Source organism: Onychostruthus taczanowskii, unplaced genomic scaffold (assembly GCF_017590055.1).
Source record: "Onychostruthus taczanowskii isolate IOZ18803 unplaced genomic scaffold, ASM1759005v1 scaffold5, whole genome shotgun sequence".
Taxonomy (NCBI): Eukaryota; Metazoa; Chordata; class Aves; order Passeriformes; family Passeridae; genus Onychostruthus; species Onychostruthus taczanowskii.
The window spans coordinates 2,740,791-2,759,280 of NW_024502568.1; the positions used below are offsets into that span (position 1 = coordinate 2,740,791).

At 43.5% G+C, this 18,490-nt stretch overlaps 1 protein-coding gene across 1 annotated transcript; it reads left to right on the top strand.

Moving 5' to 3' along the window:
* FAS (Fas cell surface death receptor) lies at positions 1 to 13,611 on the top strand. Its single transcript, XM_041415493.1, has 10 exons — positions 1 to 96; positions 895 to 1,296; positions 7,586 to 7,733; positions 8,304 to 8,438; positions 10,339 to 10,447; positions 10,946 to 11,010; positions 11,359 to 11,436; positions 11,573 to 11,637; positions 12,124 to 12,148; positions 12,968 to 13,611. The coding sequence occupies exons 1-10, from the start codon at positions 1 to 3 to the stop codon at positions 13,381 to 13,383; spliced, it is 1,539 nt and encodes a 512-aa protein (XP_041271427.1). The 3' UTR covers positions 13,384 to 13,611.
* Positions 13,612 to 18,490: the final 4,879 nt, after the last annotated feature.

Here is an 18,490-nt window from a genome sequence, read left to right on the forward strand (position 1 = left end):
ATGGATCTGGAAACAATTCTACCAAGCTTTCTGCTGCAGCAACGATCCGGATCTGGACAACATTGCTTGCAGTCCCTACTCCACCCCTACCCGCACGCAAATTTCCGCTAAAATTAGCAGCCTCACAGACACGCTGATTTGGGTTTGCCAGTAGGAGCTAGAGACGTGTAACCTAGGAACCGCACCCAAAAGACATGCTTCTCCTTCGTTATATTCCGTACTGCCACTGGGAAGGCAAAAAGTGGATTGTTCAAGGGTGCTCAAAAGACAGCATCTTAAAAGTGTGTCAGCAGCACTTTTGGTTTACCCGGAAGTGGTTTAAAAGCCTGAAGTATTTAAAACAGTAGCTAATTTTTGTTGATGTTTTGTATTGCAGCTAAGAGCCGTACCAGCAGAAAAGCTGAAGGGTTTTTGAAAATCTGAGTCATAAACCACTGAAAAATGGTGCTTAAAATGAAAATGCCAGCTCGATTGCAACCATGGTCCTCCCAAGGCAATCGAATCATGTCAAAACCTGAAAGATGAAAACACATATCAGTAACTAACTCCGTCACGTCATTTCTGACTCTACAAAGGAGGCCAGACTACCAGCATTTCAAACCTCTGAAAGCTTGCAGGAAAAACACAAGTGACTGGAAACAGGTAGAAAATAGAAGTCGCGGGCTTGAGCAACCCGTTCAATAGGACAGCAAAGGGCAGTACTGCCTGCTGCAGTGAGCTTAGCCTGTTTCTGTTCTGAGCTCCATCCTACCCACATGGGACTGCCTGCCACAAGCCCGTCCTTGGCAGTACTACAAAGGCAAGAGTTTCTGCCCTCGGTGGGGAGGCAATTGCTCCGCCCAGCACCTGAAGCACAGGAATCGAACGTCTCATTCCCAGCGCTAAGGCTGTTAGCTTGGTGACCTCGGGGCCGTGCCTGGCATCCCCGGGCTGCCGAGCTGGTATCCCCGGCCAAGCACCCGCGACAGCCCGGGACAGCCGAGCGGGAGCTCCGTGCCCTCGCTGCTGTCACCGCGGGGCGCCGAGCTCGGGGCTGTCCCGCCGCTGTCTGCGGCTCGCCCGGAGCGGGATCACCGCGCCCCATGGCCGGCCCGGCCCCGATCCGTGCCGTGCCGTGCCGGGGGCGGGCCGAGCCGTGTTTGCCAACATGGGAGGAGCCGGCGGGGCAGGGCGCGGGCAGCTCGGGCTGTCCCGCAGGGACGGGCCACTTCCCGCCGGAAGGTGCCGGGCAGCGGCGGCATGGGGAAGGTGCGGGACGGCGGCGGCGTGGCCAGGAGGCTCCTTGCCCGGCTCCTCGTAAGTGGCCCCCCGAGCGGGGCAGCGGGCGGGCGGCGGGGACAGCCCCGGCACACTGCGGGGCCGGGCGGGGAGGAGCAGTGCGGCGCCGCCGGGCGAGGAGCGCTGCCCGGTCGCTGCTCGCCACCGGCCGTGGCAAACTTGTTACCAACATTTCAGTCAATTCGTTAGGCCATGCTTTAAGTGGAAAAAACTCACCTTCAAGCTCGGGCACTTTTGAAGGGTGCTCAGTGAAGGGCGTGTTGTGCAAAGCGGACGGAAGGAAAGGGGCATGGATGCAGGTGGCTGTCGGATCGTGAGCTGTAGGTGGGGGGACCCAGGCACAGCCGGCTCCTGTCCGCAGGCACCCACAGCGGGTGGAGAGTCCCCGCTCTGCCAGCGCGGGGAGCTGCGGGACGTGCCCGGGCTGAACCCGGCTCGGTGGGAGCCGACCTGCGCTGCACCTCAGCGGATCCTACCAGCGAGCTGGGAAAGCAACATTAAAGCAAATACCTGTGGGGGAGGAGTTTGGAGCGCTATGACAGTGACCCAGGAGAAGCTAGAGAAATAGTCTAAGCCTGGCGTCCGTGTGCAGCACTTACTGGAAGCAGTAGGGCAGGGCCTTCCCTTTTGCCTGAACCATGCCTGTGCAGACAGTGAGTCCCTGCAGCTTCTGAGAGCTTCGGTCTCGTGTCTCACTCTCATCAGTAAAGTTACCTTGACAAAGATCCGCTTTGAACGGCAGCCGTCAACAGGAGAAGTAGGGAGCGTGTCAGCGGCCAGCACAGGCTCTCCGCTGGGGCAGGTGCGTTGCTGCAGCGGCAGGGAGCTCCAGGGCAGGAGTCCTGGGAGCTCCAGGGCAGGAGTCCTGGGAGCTCCAGGGCAGGAGTCCTGGGCAGGTCCGGGGGCGTGTGGCTGCCCTGGCTCGGCCTGCGCTCCGGTAGAGCTGCCCCAGGCAGCCCCGAGCCCCGGGATGCCGGGGGGATGAGGCGGCAGCGAGCCCCGTGTACAGCACACACACCTGGAAGTGTGGGTGCAGAGCACAGTGCCCCCCAGCCCCAGTCCTCCCGTTCCCTCCAGAGACACTGACCTCCGAAGTCTCTTCTTTATTGCTAACAAACGCAGTTCGTTTTGCAGTTTGTCAGGTTAAAATCAAGCCTTAATGTATAAACCACTCAAATTGTGATCTGATCAACTGCATAACAAGTGGTAAGATATTTAAAGTATTTCACAGAGCTCTATCCATGCCCCTGCACAAATCATCAAAGCATAATTAAATACAAAGAAGGATTCTCATCATCTGCCAACAGAAGTGTGTATTATCTGTTCCTGTACAGGAGCAGCCAACTAGTGACAGAAATGTCAGTGTAGCTCAGTTTGTTAGAACTATTCAGAATATATATCTCAAGATTAAAAATACTTTCATTTATAGCACTGCTCCAGAGAAGATATAATTTCTGTTGTTATTTTCCAATTGTTTCAAATTTCAGTATACCTTAGAAAGACTGTAGCATTCCTACATAATTTCTATTTTAAAAAAGAAATTTTTGTTTTAATCAGCATGTTGTTTCCCTACTTATAAAATAGTAAACTTGGTCAGAGTTTGACATATTATTTGGTTAAACCAGAACATGAAAACAGTTTGTTGAATGAGACCTCAGTTTTGCAAGGAACTCTACGCTGCACACAAGTAAAAGAAAATTTAGGGATAGTTGTGCAAAAATAACAATGGTCTATGAAGTTAGAAAACATCTGAGTTCTCCATGTAGAAAAAGCTACAAAACTACGTACCACTGAGAGACACACTTGTATCAGATTAGAGACAAATTTTAGGAGAAAACACTCTGGAATGAATGTTTTCTCTAAAGAGAAGGGCTCCAATAATCCCTTTTTGCCCATGACAGAAATTAACAAAGAAATTTATTAACAAAGCAAGACACTCACAAGGCACGGGAGAGAAAAAAATAAATTAAACCTTATACCCCGTGCCCCCAACCCAGCCCGATGGCCAGGAGACAAGGATGGTGGCTGCTCCCTTTGTCTCAGGGAAGGGAAGGGCAGAAAAAAAAATCCACTCAGCAGCTCAGGCAAAAAGTAGATAGGAACCTGTTGAGCTTCTGGCCTTGGTCTGCTCCTCACAGCAGGTGAAACTGGTGGGTTTTAGTGTCCTTCATTTGCTGGCCTGGGTCTTTCCCACCGCCCCCGTAGGCTCCCTGGACTGCAAGACGAAACAGATCAAGTGGAAAAAAAAAAAAAACCTAAAAGAAACCACTGAATGATTTCTGCTGAAGTCCAGGGGAAAAGGTGGGGAAAGACAAAAAAGAGCTTCTTGCCTGAGCAAGCAGGGATACAAATGGAGCAAAGGCAGTGAGCTAACCATCCGAGTGGCAGCCTGAAGCGCGCCAGAGAGAGAGAGCTGAACCGAGCCCGCGCCCCGCGTTCCCAGGCTCCAGCCCAGCCTCCTGCTTCATCTTCAACCATTCCTGGCCTTGCAGCAGGCCATTAGGGAATGAAGTACCACCATAAATTCTCCTCAAGACAGCACTCCAAAGGAATAGGCCAGAGAGTGAACTGTTGAGTAAATACTTTGTAATTATAATATGACTGCAGAGCAGGCATTTTCTGGAAGTTCAGAAGACATACTTTTGAAAACGAGGCTCCTACATTACTGCATTGACCTTTTTTCCTCATATCATGGAAAACTAATACACATTTACATATACATGCATATACAGCCATAAAATGATGAGACGACCCAAGATTCAAGTGAAAAGTTTAAGGGCCCCAATTCTGGAAACATGTCTGTACATGTCTCCACTGTAACCGCCTTTATCTTTGCAGTAACTCACTGATCAAAGAGAAAATCATAAGAAAACCATTTTGTGTTACAAAAGGAAAAGGGTGAGAGTTGCTAGATTTCTATCTGTCAAGCTCTAATTCATGCTTAGCTTCAACAAAGTGAGGTGAGAGCTGTTAATATCTCTCCCAGCTCTCCAAATAGTGTAGTATTTACTAGGTGCTCAGTAGTATGGTACATCTAAAAAGCAGAACCCAACAAAATAACCAATCATACAACCTCCAGCCCCAGCATGTTGTTTCAGTTTGCATGTGAGTCAGCTGAGATATGAAAGGGTAGTGGATTGAATTTGGATAGTGAGTGTTTTAAGGTGCTGAACAGTCTGAGGCTATTTGCTCTCACAGGCACTAAACACACGCCTTTCCCTTGGAATTTAAGAAGCTCGGGGTGCTTCTAGATGTGGGGCAATACCAACTCCCATGGATCCATTTTTTAAAGCCCAACCTTTTTGTTCTTTTCATGAAAAGATTTTAGAATGTGAAATACTATTTTTAGAGGTCATTTTGGTACCAACTGAGATTCAGCCTTGGCAGGAGAAAAAAAAGACTTGGAGGAAAAATGATACTCGAGATTTTGGAAGAAGAAATTTCTTGTCATAGTGAAAGAACTGGAGGAGAGAATCCTCTTAAGATCACTCCTTGAGTGAAATTATTCTTTGAAAAGCCCAGCCTGACAGAGTCAATACAAGGGAGATTAATTACAGAGAAAAGCATATTAAAATGAAGCTAGTTCTAGCAACTTAACTTCCACGAGGCAAAAAAAAAAAAAAAAAAAAAAGGCAAGAAAAATCCCTCCTCCTCCTTTTTTAACACTTAGAAAGCCCCTGATGAGCTCATGCACCTTGGTCCATATAATAAATGTGGAGTGGAAAAAAAAAAGCCACATACTGTGGCCATCAGTCTCCTCATCCACCAGCATTTATAGATTAGAAATAGGAGAAGTAGCTTGCTAAATATAAAATGTATTATAAAGATAACAGGAGAAAACAGCGACTTTTTTTTTTTTTTCCCTCAGGGTTCACATTATAAAGTTTTAAAAAGTCCTGTATGCAAATTACATGTTCACACACTTCCAAAGCTGAGATTACATACCTATAAACTGTGTCTTGTAGAAGCTTTTCTCTTGAAATAGATTGAGATGTCATGAAGAATACTTTGACAGAGGAAGAACTGGAGGCCTGAGAATCCCAAAATGACAGGAGTATTCAAAGAAATTAAGTTCTTGTCACGGTGCCATAGAAATGCAGATGAAAACAGGTTTCATAAAAGTGTCCTTAGCAAATACCTGTTGGTGAAAGCATTTTGGAGGATCCTGTTGGAATGAAGGAGAAGGAGCAGGTAGAACACTCTTTTCATTGTCTGGGCAATGCAAATGCAGCAAAACCAGAAAATTTGGGCTCATATGATAATTTTTATGGGCTCTGCTAAGGGTAGATGTCCCCAGCTGATTGATCTTATTCCCATTGACTGCTTAGTGCAGTCTTCAGTTTAGATACCAAAACTTTTTTTTTTTAGGTTGAGAAAATTAAAAGAGTGTCTCTGTGAGTCATTCGAGGCTGAAAACATACAACCACTGCTTGAGTGTACATGTCATAAAAAAGCACCTATCATCCCTGCCTGTATAAAAGCCCCTAAACTGCTTCCCTTCTGATATTAGTGTTTACTGCCCGGGGACAACAGAAAAAACAACTAAGGTGTGCACAGGAAGATAAATGACTATTAACTCTTTTCTGGTTTTTTGGTTGGGTTTTTTTTTTTCCCCTATGAGACACACCAAAATTTATAAATAGCAAATGGATTGCTTTTAAGAGGGTGCAAATCCAGAAGGAAATATGTTTGAAAAAAAAATTAGGGCGTTGCTTTGAAAAAAAATCTTTACAGTTTTATCATTATTCCTTCCACAGGAAGGTGTTGTAAGACATCCCTGCAAGCAGAGCCAATGTAGGTGTTTGGTGCTGCTTAAGTGTCAAATTCTGGGAAGTCACCCCCACTTCTTGTAAGTGTACCAGGAAGTTCATCTCCGTGAGCAGGAGCAGAGGGCATCCATCTAAAAATGTTCTTTTTCTGTAGTCCCTCTTACCAGCATAGCCCATTTGTATAAAAGCATAAACAAGAGGCAGAGAGCTTTGTTGGTGTGAGGGAATACCTGTCTCTGCACGCACTATGCTTGCAGGCATTTGGTAAAATAAGCAAGGTTTTACTGGTATTAGGAATTTAGAAATATGTTTCCTTCTTTGATTATATTCTATTTTCTGCTTGACTCTCCGGACATTTTCTTCATACTGCTTTAGGAAAAACCACACCAGACTGGTCATCCATCCCTGACTATATTTTAGTGATTATTTTTTAACTGTACTTTCTAATCCAGTGTTTAGTGAGATAGCTCTCCCAGGCAAAGGGAAAACAAATCACATTAATTTGACACATCCACTTGAAAGCTTCTGTGGAGACTTTCATTTTTTAACATCATTACGCTGGCATTCAGAGGAGAGCACCCTAAAAGCTTTGGCAGCAAAGGAAGAGAGAGCACCAAACAGGGGAAGTGATGGGCTGAGCATCCATACCCAGAGTTTCTCCAGTGCTAATTATGCTGTTTCAGCTGCTGGAGCTTCACCTCCAGGTGCAAAGAAAGGCCTTCTTCATTTCAGTCCAGTAACTAATATTATATACACTTTAAGCAGATAGGTGCTAAGGAAATAATTTTTTTTCCACCTTCTCACTTGTGAATAGACTAGAGGATGAAAAGAAGTGGCTACCTGTAGAAGGCAATGGTCTTATGGGTTACATCAGTTATTTAGCAACAGATAACTCTTCCTTCACTTGAGAGCCCAGTTTGATATCCAAAATGTTTTTTTCAGTAATTTAACATAAAGAGTTTTCTGCATCTAACTGAAATTATGGTCAGCATCCATAGCTCCATTATATAGACATCTCATATTTAGTGCATGCAGAGTAAATAGAGAGTTCCCCAGAAAATATTGCTGAGAAGAAGGCAAACTACACCAGATTTATCCTTATCATTTGTCCTCCTTCTTCCAAAATAATAAAAAAAACATGGTTTGGCCTCTTGGCCACAGTGCTTTATTATCATTATGAGAAGAGGCAGGGCAGGGACCACTAGTAAACCTCTACTGCCTAATGACAGAAATAAAAACAAACAAACAAAAAACTCCCAGCAGTATGCAATTTAACTTGACAGCACAAAAAATTCAAAGAAATGGATTTGTTGTAAATTAATTTGAAAGGAGAGAGTCTGTAGTGGTAGGGTTGTGGCTTTAATATGGGCCCTTGTTGTCTATTAAATCTAAAGTAATGAACAGTTTTAACAAGGGAGTGAATATTAATATGTTTAGTTGCAGAGTAACATTATTAATGTGACTCTTCTAGTACTAAAACACACAGTTTTAGTGCACAGTCCTAAATAGTTTTTTGTCTAATTTTCTGTTCTCTTTAGGTGGCTCTTTTAATTGTTGAAACACAGTGCAAAAATGATACTGAAGCTCTAATAATGTCTAAAAGGAGGATCATTTCCAGGAGGGAAATTAACTGCAAGGAGGATGAATACAATTTAGATACTCAGTGTTGCAAGAAATGCAGAAGTGGTGAGTATGATTGTAAGACTGTGTTGAGAAGTCATGAACAGGGGACACCACAGCATGCACAATTGCTTTGTGCTGGGATACTGAAGTGGCACGAGGTGGTTTCCTGGATGCAGTGCTTCATTCCAGCTGTATCTTTGTTTTCTTACAGGACATAAGCCACTTCAAAGATATTTCTTGAGCTCAATGCACCAATAACTTCTCACTACAGAGCAGTTTTCTCATAACATGCTTGTTACAAAAGAGCCAAGTATTAACATACACATATTTGAAAAAGGTTGAAAAAGTGAAAACATATGCTTTTGCCTACAGGATTCCATACATTTGTGGATTTTTCAATTTTTCATGTACAGTTTTGTTTGGTGTGTTCTCCTTCAGTATTACATTGGAGAAAGGGTGGGGATAATCAAATGTTATGTATACTACATTCCTGAAGTGCATCTACACATGCACAAAGAACATACATTCCATATTTGGAATCAAAATGTATTAGGGATTAAAAATGAAATTATGATGTTAGTCTTAGAGCTGTGGCTGCTCTCTAAATTGATTGTTGGTTTTCTGTCTCTACAGGTTTTGTTAAAAATGTCTCCTGCCCAACAGATGTTATCAAACACTGTGCTCCATGTGAGAAAGGAAAGGAATTCATGAATCACCCTAATGACTTGGACAAGTGTTTGAGATGTAAATTGTGCGACAGTAGCTTTGGTATGGCTATAGAAATAGCAACTGTAGCAATGACTCTTCTTTCATACAGGATTTCTCCACAATACCTAATCGTGGTTAGCATGTAGAGTCAAAACTTTTAGTCGTAGGACATGAATGAATTTGAGAGAAAGCAGTAAGTTTATCCTCCAGGTCCCTTTCATCAAGCACAAAGTAGGAAGAAAAATAGCTGATCCATTATTTCTCCATATATCTACCTTTGGTTAGCCAAAGTCCTTGCAAAGCATACACTGTACAAACTCTAGAGTCAAGGAAGGCAAGTTCTCCCTCTTTTTCACCCTCTGTTTAAAAGAGGGGTGTAAGAAGTAGTGATTTTTTTTTGTGGCCTTTCACATAATTGATAATGTTATTTAAAACTGGTTGTTGTCTTTTGAAGGACACTCAAGGTGCAGTGTGGGATGCATGTACCAGACTGCAAGGCAAGCCCTCCTGGGGCAGAGCCCACCTACCCCAGTGTTCTGCATTCAGCAGTGCAGGCAGGAGCTGCTGTTTAGAGACAACACAAACAAACCTGTCTGCTTTCTGTGGTCTGTTCCCTGCAGTCCATCAGCATCCACAGCAGAGGGAAAGGACATTAGAAGATCTATCCCCACCTAGTCATTTCAGTGTCTATTTATGAGCCCTTTGGTCATGAACCTGCGAGGTGACAGCAGAAATGCACTACCTATTGCATCAATACCCATCACAGATTTTTTTAAAAAAATCCATTAAACTTATCACCTACCAGTTCCACCCGGTGTCCTGTAGATCTGCTCTGCTTGGATTTAGGGAATGGTAGTTCTTCATTCCTCATACCCAAAATCAAGTGTAGTGAATGGAGAGACAGTTCTTAGCTCCAATATGGTTTTACTCAGATCACCTGTTGGAATATCAATCTTCAGTGCACTCCTCTTCCTTTAGGACCTCAATATGGATAGAAAACTTTCCTCTCATTTTCTGCTCTAATAAGCATTTTTGTGTGGGTGATGAAATTGGTAAGAGTGAAACAATTCAGTGTTTTATGTGTGTCACAATTATTAAAACTGAAGGGAGGAAAAGGGAAAGGGGATGGCTAGTCACAATATTCCACAGTATTGTAGTTCAAGAGAAGTCAGTAGACTGACAGCAGGTAAGAGGAAAATTACCACTGAAGTTCCATATGAGCCGTTCTTATAATCATTCATATCCTGTATTTCCATGAGTTACTTCAGCACTTATTTCACAGTAGAGCTTCATCAAATTTTGAAATATCAAGTAGTTTCAAATTACAGCAGGGCACTGAATGTAGTAACGCAAAAATTAGTTCTGTTTTGATATGCCTATGAAAATAGCTTTCATAGTAGGTAGATACAGTAATTTTTAATGCAGAAGTATTTTTTCATAGATAGAGATAACATTATCATATAAACTGAGGATAGGAGAAAATTAATAATTTGTTTTGATTCTTAAGAAGAATACTTAACATGGGTATGTTAGCCAAAAAAGAGAGAGTGGATTCGTCATCATTGGAGGTCTTCAAGAAAAGGTAAAACTTTTTGTCTGTCAGGGAGTGCAAAGAACCCAGCTCCATTTTCAGGTAGGGAGATTGGCTGTGTGATCTTCTGAGTTTCCTTCTGGCTTTACAGTACAAAATGGGAAAAAGAAGCTGGGATTTGGCTGTGCTGAATGAGTCCTCTTCTGGCGAGGGCTGCACTGCGTGATGGTTTTCTGCGCTCTCCTCCAGCAGAGGTCTCTCTGACAGCTCCGCCAGCCCAGCTCCTTAGAAAAACTCCTTGTGTGTATTGTAAAGCTAAGCCTCGCCAGCTCCAGCAGAGGTGGAGCTAGCAGCAAGTCTGAGGACAAGACTTTGTGGGCAGAAGCCTGCTTTTTCAGACTAATACACTTTAAGAAATCTGGTTTTCAGGTTTGGAGGTTGTGAAGAACTGTACCCCAGAAGAGGACACGCAGTGTGCCTGTGCAAAGAACTATTTCTGCAGTCCTGCAGGATGTGACACTTGCATTCCATGTACCATGTAAGTTCATGCCTTCATCACTACATATGAAATTGTTAATATGTAATCACATTTTCTTCCAGCTGGTTTCGAGACAGAGGCTAAGGTAATCTATAACCTCAGGGAAAGCATACCAATTTTCCTTTGCACCTGAGCTGACTGAGTTCAGTCAGCTCCATTTGCAGCCATGAAGGCTTTCCATAGGCATGCAGAAAAAATTACATATCCACTGAGTCTGTATATGCTTTTCAAAAAGTCTAATAAAGTATCTGAGCTTTCCTATTACACTGAAAAATAATTTCATACGTTTTCCCACTACCACAAACTACCATGCCATTTTCATACCAATTGAATTCCAAACCCCAAGATCAGGGATTTGGAATATGAAACCAGCATATTTATCAGTAAAATGTGAAATACTTTGCTGATAAAACATCTTAGAAGATTTTGATTTGCTCTCTCAACAGCTTCAGAGAGAAAAAAAAATCCCCTAATAATTTGTGTTCATATTTTCTGCAGATGTGAAAGCGGTGTGATTGAAAAACAATGTACTTCAGCTTCAGACACTGTATGCGGAACGAAAGGTACCATTTAAAACATAGCAAGGCCCAGCACATGCTGGATTTTGAGAGGCAATTGCAATTATCCTGTTCTACACACTGGCCATAGTAATTCCTGACAGCTCAGGGCCTTATTCCCACTGGGCCCTCTGCTGACCTGCAGAGCGTGGTTTTCCTTGATCACTGTGCAGGTGTGGGAGCTGTTACCCCTTCTTGGGGCAGCTCACCATAGGTATGTCTTGAACATATTTGGCTTTTGTTGTCAGGAACAACAGGAGGGCTTTTAAAATCTGACTCAGTCTTGTTTAAAATTTGGTGTGCTGCTGTGTTGCATTTCTTGACTTTCATGCAAATTTTCCAATGTTCCAACAGAACCAGAAATGCTGTGGTTGATCATTGCTTTGGTAGTTTTGGTAGTACTACTAGCAATAACTGGAGCAATAGCCTGGTGTAAGTGATTCCCTACTTATTCCTATTATACTCTGAATGAGATACTCAGATGCTTATTCAAATATAATTTTATATTCTTAGAGTCCAAAGGAGAGATATCCTGCCCCAGATTTTATAAGTGCTTTTTTTGTTTCAGACAGGAGAAAACAGAGGGGTCTTATGAACATTGAGGACCCAAAAAATGGAGTTTACAGAGAGACAGTAAGTATGGTTGCTTCGATCATAAAAATCTCAGCTTTATGCAAAGAACTTTTTTTTCATTTAAATTGCACTGGGTCTCCACAAACATTTGTGTGCCTCTCTTCTGTGACATGAATGAAGCAAATTTCACCACAAGAACTCTTTGGGGAGAAGTAAGAGAAATCCTGTATTACTTCTTCAGGATTGTTGGAATGCTTCCTAAGTCACATGACCACAATCAAAACTTCATAAATCATCAGGCCTCCACCAACCCAGGATATTCCTGTCCCCATGCATAATTCTAGGCATTAGGAGGTGATTCCCCAAACTTATCCAAGTCAAAAGAGGTCTGTCTGTCTGGTCTGACTCTCTCACTCATAAAAGAGGAATCATGGAGAAAACTAAAAGAAAAATCAAAGTATCATGAATTGTATTTAACCTCTTATATAAGCGTGGTGTTTTACAAAGCTTGTTTCTACTTATTTCTCTCCTTTTTTTTTTTTTCAGGAGAATATACCTCTCATAGTTGCAGGTAAGAGACAAGTAATCTATCAAAATTCAGTAGAAAGAAAAAACAGATACAGATATAAAATTCCTAAACTAAAAAAAAAAAAAAAAAAGAGTATTTTTGTGTAGACTTTGCCACTGTCCACACCTGTTATTCCAGCACAAAAGTGAACACTTGCTGAAGATGTGCCAGTTCATATAATGCTCATCAAGGCACTTAGTGGCATCATAGAAGTCTTGCCTCAGGAGGAATTTCTGTTGTATAGGGAGCCATTACTCATTGTCTACAAGTGATTTTTTGTTCTGCATGTGGCACAGACACTAGGAAGCAGCAAACTGTGTTCTGTGACCATGGATATTTATGATTACGGAGCAGTCCCACAGTGGGATTGAAGATTCACAAAACCCACATTGTGTTCAGGGGCAAATCCACAGGTACACAACAGGAAAAAAGATAAGCTCAGAGGCTGTAACACAACAGAAGACCTATCCTGTTTCATGACCTCTCCCAATGCTATTTTGAGAAAGATGGGTACGTGAGAGGTGACCACACCTCCATGATAGGGAAGGACAGAATAGGTTACAGAGGGAACTGAGACTCTCTTTTAGCTGCTAGAAAGCAATATGGCTGCAAGCCTGAATCTTTCAAATACCTAGCACCTGGCAGGAACATGTAAAAACAGACCTGCCATGTATTGTAAAAAATCACAACTAAACCATACTGAGTCACAAATACCTGAAACTTAACCTGGTTTGGATAGGAGAAGTATCAAATCTGAGTGCAGGTGATAAAACCCAGTAGGATAAAAGAGCCATGTGCATTCATTTCCTTTCCTGCTCCTAGATGTTGACCTGAGCAGCCACATTCCTGGTATTGTGGCAGAGATGACCCTCACAGACGTCAAGAAATTTGTTCGTCACCACCGCGTATCAGAACCTGCCATAGATCAGAGCATTCAGGATTGTCCTGGTGACACATCTGAACAGAAGATTAGGCTGCTTCGAGTCTGGTATCAGAGTCATGGGTTGAAGGGAGCCTATGGAACCCTAATAAGCAGCCTGAGAGAGTTAAAAATGTGCGCTATAGCTGATAAAATCGAGAAAAAAATGAATGCAGCTATTTCCAGCCCTCAGGAAGGGGGACGATCTTATAATCCTGACACTGAGCAAAGCAAAACTTGCACTCAGGAAGGTAGAAACTCTTACAATGACAGTTCTGAGCCAAGTAAAGCCTATACTGCTAGTTTGGAAGAGACCTAGCACAGAGTAATTTGAAAATTATTTCTGAATGAGTATTTTTCTAATATAAATAATTAAGTTTTTAAATGACATTTTCATTGGAAGTTCTGATTGAACTCAAGTGAGTTATTGTATGCAAAAGGAATAATTACAAATTTTGTAGCAATATCTTTCCTTTAAAAAAGTTCCAGCTTTTTTTGGTTGTTAAGGACTTGAAGAAGTTTTATGACTTGTTTACTAAAAGGTGCAATATAAGACTCCATCTATAGGATTCATTACAAGAGGAAAGAAGTTATAATCTGAAGAAAAGGAATGCATGGTCCTGCATTGTGTAATCAATGTAAGGTTCTGCATACATTAAAAATGCAGGCTGTTCCTTTTTTTTTTTTTTTTTTGAAGAGAAAGGTCTGGTATTATGAGTCTACAAAGTGTACCAGAAAGAGTACTTGAAAAAAAAAGTTACCTACCTTACACTTGATTAATTTGAAATGTAGGTGTTGCTGTGTAGATTCTACTGTGCTGCAAATACAGATTCTATTTTTCATAAAAGCACTTCTGTGTGTATATAGAGTTTTGTATATGTGTGCAACTTTTCTATAGAAAAATCTCCCAGTTCTAGTAAAAACAATGATTTCTGTTGTTCTCTTCTAATGTTCAAAACCTTCAGAGAAATAGGAGCTGAAGGGTTAGCAGCACAACAGAACCATCATTTCTGGAAGGCAACCTTCAGAGTGTATGATGCTTTTCTAATGCAGAAATTGGTACAATGAAAGCATCTTCTTCATTAAAAAAAATCTGCGTAATGCATGACTTCTGTCTTTCTTATCATGCAGTATATAGATGTCATATTTAAGTTTGCTTTTACTCAGGTTAGCAAATCAGAATAAAGGAGATCATTCTCACGAAAAAACACCTTACCTTTCTTCCATCACCAAGCGCAGAGGACTCAGCTCCTAAATTCAAAGGACCAGTATAGTGCTGGCAGCTTTGCTGTGAGGTCTTTCCCTTTCACACCCCCATTTGTGCAAATCTCACAAAGTCTTTCAACAGAAGGGGGGACTTCACTGGAAAGGTTTGACTTTTCCAGATTACATGGTAAGAAAGTCACCTTTCTTTTGTTCTGTCATCAGTTCCCTGGAGAAAATCTCCAGCCAGTATCAGGACTCAGCCAAAACAGGAAGAGAGCTACCTGTGCTGGCTCTCACCTGCCCACCGGTGTGTGGGGTGTGTGGGGTAGGGTCCCATGCCAACCACCTGACCACAGGACCTGGAAAGGGCAAGGTAAGGCTAGCCACAGGGTGCCAGAGGCTGGCAATCAACCCCTGCCAATGCTGGGTGCCCACAGCCCACAGTTCCTCCAAAATGCCACATAGCTGGAAGTGAGGCACCTGGGAAGGCAGTACATAGCCTTTGGAAACAGCTAAAATCTGTGCATGGCATCAAGCAGGAGCCTGAAAGGAAGGGCAGGACATAGCTTTGAACTCATTACCTGTTTCATAGACTTGACCTGTTAAAGGTCTCAGTGACACAGAGCACGTTGTGCCCAGGCCCAGTGTATGTTGTACAGCTCTCAAGCACCTTCCATGGTAAGCAGTCCGAAAAACCTTCCACCCCACTTTGGAGCCTCTAATCTAGCTGCATTTTCTAAGTGTCTAATCCACTGCTATATTGTCAAAATCCCCACACTGTGCTGCTTTTTGAAGGAAAACCTTCAGGCTGCTGCAGTCAGATGATTTAACAGCCATGGGCCAAATTGTGCAGCCATGGACTGACTAACACCTGGCACTGTGTCTGTGCTCTCTGTGCACAGCTCTGACACACTATGACAATGTGTTGATCCTGGTCCTGTTTTGGCCAGGTTCCACATGCCTAAGAGAATAAAATATCTGCCTTTCAGAAAAGCAGCACAGCAGTGGGGTTGGCTCTGCCATCCTCTGTAGGATGCAGTTGTGTAGAAGCACAGCCAAGACAGGAGGGAGAGCTCCATGCTCTCACATGCCCTGGTAGATAGGCTACTCCTTTATACCATGTGCCATCCAGGAAGGCATGAATGTAGCTTAAAGTTGTGTTGGCAGACGCTTGACTTCAACTTTTTCTTCCCTTGGCTTCTGGCTTCATCTCTCCAAGTGAAGCATCTGACCAGCAGAAATGAAGGTGGTCCAACTCTCAGGGTTCCAGTGGGGCAGGGAACTGACCAATCTGACCTACAGTGATCTTAAAATGGAGCCACCAAACCTCATAAATTTCTGACAGTGAAATAAAATGATAATTTTTCTTTCGTCACACTGGAATTCCCCAACCTCAGTATAAAAAGGATGGTTTAAAAAAAGTCCCTGAGCAATGAGTCAGATTTTCTTTAGGAGATGCTTGCAGAGCTCAACTCAGACTGCCATTAACTCTGGTGGTTAGCACACATCATAATTTTTTGTTCTTAACTGTAACACTGTGCATCAAATAGGAGGATTGATTATACTGTGCAGTTAGTTTTCCAAAGGTGTCTGTATGCGTCCACATTGCAGTCAGCAGTGCAGAGCAGAGCTGGATCAAGCTTAGAGTAATTGGACCAGGGAATAAAGGTGATTTAGTTCTGCTGACCTGCAGTAGCACATCCAGATTTCCATTGCCTCCTGCTTCTGACATAATTTTCAAACGAGGGCTGTACAAGAAAAACAACACCAAAGCCCAAACTCCCCTGTTTTATAGAAATAGCATCAGAAAAGCAAGTGAAAACCGAAACAGAAACTTGCCCAGGGAATGACTCGTCACGTTTTGAAAAGCAGATTACAAAGGAAAAGTTCTCTCTTCAGTAAGCCAAAACTTCGCAAAACAATGTCATGTGTCACGCAAATAGTACAGCCAAAACAATTGTTATTTTAAAATAAGTACAATAGAAGAACAGGAACACAGAAAAAAGAGGCCAGAGGGATGATCTTACCCAAGTTCCCTACAGAGTGAAAGTGCCCATTTGTGAGATGTTTGTCCAGAAATTCCAAGGGCTGTTTTGCTGTGCACATCCACACCATCGCAGCTCATTCATGCTGCAAAATGTAGTGCAGTTACAGCTGCTCTGCAAGCAAACCAAAGACCCAAAAATGACAGAAACAAAATCAATATTACATTGCAGTACCAGCAGAACACAGGAATGGTTAAAGACAGCTCTAGTATACAGGACTGCTGCAATATGAAATAAATTGTTTTCAAAGTTATTCTGCAGGCTGCCAGTTCTTGAAAAGATGTGGGTGAGAAATGAAGTGCTCAGTACAAGGAGTCTGAAATGTTTCTGCACAGATAGCATGACAAGCATTTTCAAGTGTGAGAGCTCAGGCTTATTTCCTGTATGAAGGAGAGAAAAGGAAAACAATTTGTGAGAAGAATAAAAGAGTATTGGGAAAAGCTTGGAGATAGGCAGTTTTCCTGTTCTGAGGGAAGATACAACCTCAAAACTCACATCCCTCTCTTACTGTTTGTCAATACTTTGATTCTGGACATCAAAGGGAAGCTTGCATTCCTGCTGTCCCACTGCTAGCAAGAGCAAAAATACCCACCATGTGTATCTAGCCTCTAGCACAGGGCTGTGGTTGAGAATTATGAGGGATGTGGGAACAATCACAAAACAACATACAGTCAGTGTTTTCTGAAGAGCTTTTCAGTGGTTTTAGTTGAAATTCCCTTCCAAACTGAAAGCAAAGATTTTAAAGCTTTCAGAGTGCTAGAGAGCCCTTTCCCATCACTTTATACAATGTCTCTTGCTCCCTCAACATACTAGCAGTTGTGATAAAGTGGAAAATTATTTTCAACCTAGTGGGGAATCAGCAAAAATGTCTATGACCAAAGGAATATTGGAAAAAACAGATCCTGAACAAATACAGGAGAGAAGTAGGTGATGAAAAGCATTGGCAGGAGGAAACCAAAGGCACAGACCTTGGAGAGACAGCACTGAGCATCCCACACCCCAGGGGCATGCAGAACATGGAGATCACTGTCCCTGTCTCCCATACATCTTCCCACAGTGATGTCCATATGACTGGATGCCTGTAGGACAGGATAGATCTACCTGTATGTGTGTCTTTGGGATATGAACAAGAAACTGGTGAAACAGAAGTACCCAGGTTCATTTCCTGCATACTTATCCTACAGTCAGTGATGGGATTGATACATTCTCCAAATTATCAGTACTGGAAAGTTTGTGTTTCTTGGTCTTTTCCTAGTCCTTCCTTAAAATGACATAAAGATCCCTCTCTAGACTTCTCTGGGATAGCTGAAGCTGCAGGGAATGTTTTATGATACTGCTCAAACTGCTGTGAAGCACATGGCTTCATGCCACTCTCTGTCATGCCACTCTCTGTCCCTCTTGGGACTGGCTGTGCCTGGTTCTGCTGGGTGGGGACCACCGCAGCCCACGGGAAGGATGGCCACGATCTGGGCTGTCTCAAAGGGTCTTCAGGTTCCAGGTGTGTCTCTAAGATACGAGGACAGCACCTATTCCTGTACTTTGAGGAAGTGGAGCAGCAACTAACTTCATACCAGACGGTGTCCCCTCATTTATCCAAGAATGCATAGCGGTCACTAAGCAACTCAATATTTTTAAACTTCCCAATCACACACCTCAGCAGAGTAAGGCTCCTTTAAAGCTGTTTAAGCAGCCAGGCTGGGCAGCGGGGCTGTTCGGGGCGCTGCCGGCTGTCCTTGCCTGTCCCCGCGGGCAGGTGGCAGTCTGTGTCCGCGCTGTCCCCGCAGGCAGGTGGCAGCCCATGTCCTTGCCTGTCCCCGCGGGCAGGTGGCAGCCCGAGTCCTTGCCTGTCCCCGCGGGCAGGTGGCAGCCCATGTCCTTGCCTGTCCCCGCGTGTCCCGCCGCCGTGCCAGGCCGGCTCAGGGGACAGGGCGGCTGCCTCCCGCTCTCTGCCGGCATCCCGGCATGGATTACTGCCACGGGAAACCAGCTCGCACGCCGAGCGAGCCGCAGACGGGCTTGGCGAGGGCACGGAGCCTCTCTGGCAGGGCTGAGCCTGGCATTGTGCTGAGCCAGCGCCAGCTCTGTGTTTGCATGGGATCCCCCAAATCATGTTCCACAAGACTTACAATGACACGTACAGTGTCATGAAAAGGGTGCGTGACAGCTTTGTGACAC